The sequence below is a fragment of the Poromitra crassiceps genome, assembly GCF_964638095.1.
Source record: "Poromitra crassiceps genome assembly, chromosome: 9".
Lineage (NCBI taxonomy): Eukaryota > Metazoa > Chordata > Actinopteri > Beryciformes > Melamphaidae > Poromitra > Poromitra crassiceps.
The window spans coordinates 29,389,775-29,395,774 of record NC_139630.1 but is presented as its reverse complement, the minus strand read 5'-3'; the positions used below and the strand labels follow the sequence as shown (position 1 = coordinate 29,395,774).

General features: G+C 45.8%; 1 protein-coding gene across 1 annotated transcript in view; it reads right to left on the bottom strand.

Annotated features, from left to right (window-relative positions):
* Nucleotides 1-1,216: 1,216 nt before the first annotated feature.
* The window catches only part of LOC310782245 (protein NLRC3-like), a gene marked incomplete at both ends in the record, with an annotated part of 29,780 nt that continues 24,996 nt past the window's right edge, over nucleotides 1,217-6,000 (bottom strand). The window contains one exon of the mRNA XM_083642926.1: nucleotides 1,217-1,257. Within this exon, the coding sequence (XP_083499052.1) occupies nucleotides 1,217-1,257 (41 nt within the window). The remainder of the gene's footprint in view (nucleotides 1,258-6,000) is intronic.

The following is a 6,000-nucleotide window of genomic DNA, read 5'->3' as shown; positions in this document are numbered from 1 at the left end:
CTGCCCCGCTGCTACAGCGTGGTTGGCTGCCCTTTGCGTTATTTCTGTCTTCAATTGGTCGATTTTGAAATGGCCCCTCCTTCCCTTGCTGCCGTCTGTCGCTCACCACCTTGCAAAGCATGCTGGGATACCTGGCGTCAGGACACCACAAACGACAACACGAGAGGAGGGGCCAAAATCGAAATCGACCAATTGGAGACGGAAATACAGCAAGGCAGCCAACCAAGCTGAAGCAGCGGGGCAGGGCGAGTGCGAGTACATGCGAGTTGATCGTGTTTTGTGAGAAGGGGGTCTGAAGCATTTGGCATACTCTTCGCGCCCAGCCAAGCGCATAGGGTGCGTGGCGATTTTGACGTCATCGCACGGGGTGTGTCGGGGGGCGAGGCCTGAGCGCCGCGCGGCACGTCCATGGAGATTTTTCTATCAGCGCGTCGGGTTTTGCTGCCTGTGCCTGTGAGATCTCCGTGGTAGACTATCAGCGGATATCTGCTGTGATTGAGTCCTCACCGTCCTCATCGTCGTAAAGTCGCCTTCGAAGCATGACGTTAGATTATAACAAACTAGTTGTGTGGCTTAGCCTTCCCAAATGTTGAGGGTCGTTTTTTAGAAATGCACTCGTCTGCACACACTGTGGATCGAGAGATGTGGAGGATAGCACGGTTAACTTCACACAGTGCAACCTGAGATGCGTATTCCCAAAGCCAACAAGGACAATCGCCTCCACCCCACCTCTCCCCCTCCCCCCGCGAGTTGGGAGCTGGTTCAATGCAACATGCCCAGACAATCTGCCAGGGAGCGTGAGGGGATAATTCTGCCTAGTTTTTCCATGACTTTCAAACCTACATTTATATACTTTGCAACGTTCATCATCGTTTAAATTTGGCTGGTGGCTTATTAACATAGGTTCCTGTGGTGTGATGAACTCAAAATGCTGTTATTTTAGATTTCCAGGGTCTTTAAGTGTATAAAGGCAAATAATAGAACACTTAGTCAGAAAATGACATCATGTTATTGTAATGCAGCCTTTAAAACCAGGAGAAGACAACACTTATGTCATATAAAAGAAAGACATTCTGATGTGGCTTACATAAGATTTAAAATCCATTTGTTCACAGTAGGATGTGAATGTCACATACTGCTGTGTGAATGGACTTGCTATCTAAATAGTTGAATGTGTGTTGCTTTGTTCTCAAACTAAATACACACTTACATTTCTTCAGAGCTGGTCTCGTCCTCTGCACTCCATCATGGTCCACACTGGGGGAATAAACACAGTCAGAGCTGACAAGAGACACTGACCCACACCCGAACCAAAATCCAGGATAGAGTGGTTCAGCGAATGTGGAGTGGAAGATGTGGAGGAGGATCAGTGAGTCAGAGGAAACTCTGTAGAAGGACAGAGATCCAGCAGGCCAGTCCAGATACACTGCTACTCTGTGAGAGTCAGAGGAGGAGGGGGAATGTATGTCTTCTCCTGTGTTATTGTGCCAGGCAATGTAACCATCATCAGAGCAGATCAGACTCCAGGACTTTTTATTACATCCAAGCGCACAGTCTTCACCCTCTCCTCTCCTACCAATCCCTCTGTAAGTGACTCCTATCTCAAGTCTTCCTTCCCACTCGACCTCCCAGTAACAGCGACTAGTCAGACCATCTCTACACAGCAGCTGAGGCATGTCATCAAATCTCTCTGGGTGATCAGGAAATGGCTGCTCCTCTGTCACCTTCATCACCTTTCTGTTGTCTTCAGACAGGAGGAGCTGTCTGTGTGCTGTGTTTTCATCCAGTGTGAGTTCACAGGCATCTGTCAAATCATCAAATCATCATCAAATACATAGTGTAAATTCTACCGGCATTTATACATCTCAAGGTGCACAAATTCAATCCGTCTCAACGTTTAAATATCTTTTTACTGGATGACAGCTTGTCTTTTAAACCTCACATCGATAGCCTTGCTAGAAAGCTAAAAGTGAGGTTGGGGTTCTATTTCAGGAACAAATCATGCTTTTCTTTTTATGTTAAAAAGAAGCTTGTGGCAGCTACATTTTTACCAGTTTTAGATTATGGCGATGTTCTTTACATGAATGCCTGCTCCACCTCACTTCATATACTGGACACTACCTACCATGGAGCTTTAAGATTCATCACTGGCTGTAGATCACTCACCCATCACTGCACTCTGTATTCTAAGGTAAACTGGCCATCCCTCACTGCCCGCAGGCTGCATCATTGGTATATCTTCATTTATAAAGCAATCACCGGTAAGCTCCCCCTTTATCTCTGCTCCTACATCTCCATCACATCAAACCCATCTTATAGTTTACGCTCCCAGGACTTCCTCCATGCCTCAGTACCCAAAACTCGCACAGAGTTTGGGAAAAGGGCCTTCATGTTTTCTGCTCCCTCTGCCTGGAATGAACTGCAAAAAACCCTAAAACTAGCTAACCTCATCACCTTTCCTGATTTTAAAACTCACGTCGCAGACTTTTTAAAGAATGTGATGGGTCAATGTCACTGCTTTTCTGTATAAAGTGTTTTTAATATCTTGTATACAACCCCTCCCCACCCAACCCCCTTTTCCTCATTCCTACCTTTTACCCTAACCCCCTCTACCCCCCCCCCCCCCCCCCCCGATTTATAAAATAAATCTAATGGAGAGAACAAGACTCAATACAGCAGCAGTTTATCATCTAATAAACCTGTAGTCTCTCCCCAGACTCAAATATTACGTTGAATCACTGCGCTCCGCATACTACATAGTGAGTCTGTGCCACTTCCCAGGCACTGCTGGGGTTTGAGGGCGCGTCTATAGGGGGTGAAATTGAATGAGTGACAGGTCATAGCACCAATGAGAGAGCGGTTCGAAAAATGGGCTGCACCTCCCATGCGTCACTAATCGCAAAGTCGTTACTGATTGGTGAAGACTGAATCCACCACTGGCCAAGTGAACAGTTCACTTCCGAACCCAGCCGGCTGAGGGGAAGCGTCCCAGACCCAAAGAGAGATCTGCAGCATGCAGTAACATAGTGCATCAGTGTAAGAACTCTCATGAGTCTGGCGTTGAGACTAATAAACCTGTAATGTTTATATTATTTGTTATAATATTAACTAGCAAAGAGCGTTCCCATCTGCAATGAAAATTACTTCCTCGTTTACATGAGGCGCATGTGACCACATGCGTACACATGCACACACATGCGCCTCAGGCAAACGAGGAAGTGAGTTTCGTTGCAGAGAGGTAACCCTCTTGCTCGCTCCTCTCGCTATGGATTTAATTGAAGATGACTGTTTCCCGTACTTTTGGATTATTATTCGATGATCGCATGGTGAGTACACAAGTCACAACATGTATGTGATTGTTTCTAGTGCTGTTGTGTGTGTTTTTGGGCAAAGGAACGGCGGTAGCATAGAGAGACTGCCACTGTACTATCTAACTAGCGTTAGGCAGCATCAACCAGGGGAGAATGCTATAACGTTAGTTAATAAAGATGCACAAAATTTAATTTGATATACAACTTGTAGCAGTTAACGAACAACTTTGACGTCAACACCACTAGTCTCTGCCTCGGTATTTCTCGGATCTGAATGGAGCCGGGTCTCACATTTGTAATAATAGACGGGTCCACTCCGGGTCCGGGTCCGACATTTATCGACGGGTCCACTCCGGGTCCGGGTCCGACATTTATCGGTTCTGAATGGGGCCGGGTCTCAGATGATCTAATAATAGACACCCGTCTATTATTAGACATCTGAGACCCGGCCATTACGGGTTCGGGCACAAATTCCCCGGGTCCATTAGGGTCTGGGTCCTGTGATTTTGGACCCGTGAAGACCTCTACAATGGACAACAGACAGTCACAATGGAGAATAGTGGCCAAGAGACATGGATGAAGTCATATCAACTTTATTGGTGTACAGAAGATTGCAGACAGCAAACATCAAAACATCAAAGATGATGGAACATGTATTATACAGGTTTGCTATAAAAGCACCATTTCTCCATCTCAAATATCATAATCGTGGGTCCACTTGTTTTCTATCTTGACTATCGTCAGCTCTTCTGGATGACTGGAAATCAGACAAATGGAAATGTGTTTAGTATTCATTTGAATCATCTATTTTGTAGCTGCTAGATATCAAGGCAGGGTTCCTCCACATTGTCATGAATTAGATACTTTTACCAAACCTTGATTTGTTTGGACGGTGTTACAGCTATTTTCTAATGTAACGTTGCTTAGTGAGACAGAATATAACTGCTAACATTAGCGAAGCTAGCTTTTCTCCATGGCCTTTCTAAGTGTTTACACATTACTATACCGTTCTGCGTCATAGTGACAGCAACTGGACATAAATATAACAGAAAATGCATGCAAAATTTGTAATGGGAAGTAAAGTTATGTCATGCATGTCAACTTGTCACCAGAATGTCTGTGTATAAGTTATACACGAACGACAAGCTAATCAAATCCAGCAACAGGCCACACTAGCAGTGTAAAGTCATTTGAATAGCCGTGAAAAGCAACAGTTAGCCAAGTGATTACAACATTCCCAGAACAAATTCACAATATCGATAACAACTTGTACATTTCGCTATCATGCGTAACGATACTGAAATGGGACATGCAAAAGCTATAACGTTACTTACACATGAGGAGAAGACGCCAGCTCCGAGTCACTTTGCAGGCCAGATATAGCTGCTCGTAGGGCTCTCCATCTAGTGAAAGCCAGACCGGCAAGGTTGACTCTGGTCTGAGATCTTTCTTTTCGGTGGCGATTTGGCTAAAGTATGCGGTTTCTAAGGTGGATCAGAGTCCCTGGAATCAGGGGTCTGCCATCTTGGTCTACAAAATTCTGTTTTGGGCTGTGGGGTGGGAGGGGCTCACTAGCTCGGCCTCTCCAGGGAGGGATTTCAATGTAAACAGATCACACCCATTCGGGATCCTGGGAGAAAGGATTGCTGGCTATCGCAACACAGGGAGGGGGCGTGGCTTAGTTGTAAACACAGAAATGAATCACTGTAAGTCCTCAACATATACAAGGTAATGGTTTGGTGATATTTAATAGTGCAGAATCCTACACATAGTGCCTTTAAATGAGTCATTCAAAAGTCTGTACATTAAACACATATGCTCATGTTTTTGTATCTGTTGTGAGCTATTTTCCATTTATTTTCCATTTATAAAACAGTCAGACTGACGGGCCCTACACACCACACCGCACGCGATAAACTTGCATGTACTCGCACTTGCCCAGTCAGCCCTGCCCCGCTGCTACAGCGTGGTTGGCTGCCTTGCTGTATTTCCGTCTTCAATTGGTCGATTTCGACATGCCCCTCCTTCCCTCACTGCCATCTTGTCGCTCACCAGCTTGCAAAGAATGCTGGGACACCTGGCGTCAGGACATCGCAGGCGACAAGACAAGAAGAGGGGCCAGAACCAAAATAGACCAATTGAAGACGAAAATACAGCAAGGCAGCCAACCAAGCTGCAGCAGCGGGGCAGGGTGAGTGCGAGTACATGCGAGTTTATCGCGTATGCTCGCGTTTGGTGAGTAGGGGTCTGAGGCCATGTTCAGACTAGCAGGCCAAATCTGATTTGTGAACTTTAGTGACCTATTAATGATTCTATCCAGATTGGTTTTATGATTCTGGACGCTCCAAGTCTGATTTGTGTCACTTAAAATACTGAACCAAACGTCATCAAAGTTGGCACATATCTTAATTATAGTTAGTTTCCCGCTGAATGTGTCATTACTGTATTAATATCTTACCTGGATAAGCTCAAATGATGTTGTTTATATTATCAGTCCGACTTGGAAGCACTCTCTCCCGGCCAGTCAGGCGGGAGAGAGTCATATGCTCATGCACGAGCCCCAAGCTCCGGGCCGCGGGGGCGCGCGCAGGAGCAGCAGCATTGCCCCTCGCCTCTCATGGCTGAGGCGGGGGCTTTCGCATGGGGTGAGAATAGTCTGACATAACGTTAACGTTACTTTATTCTCGTC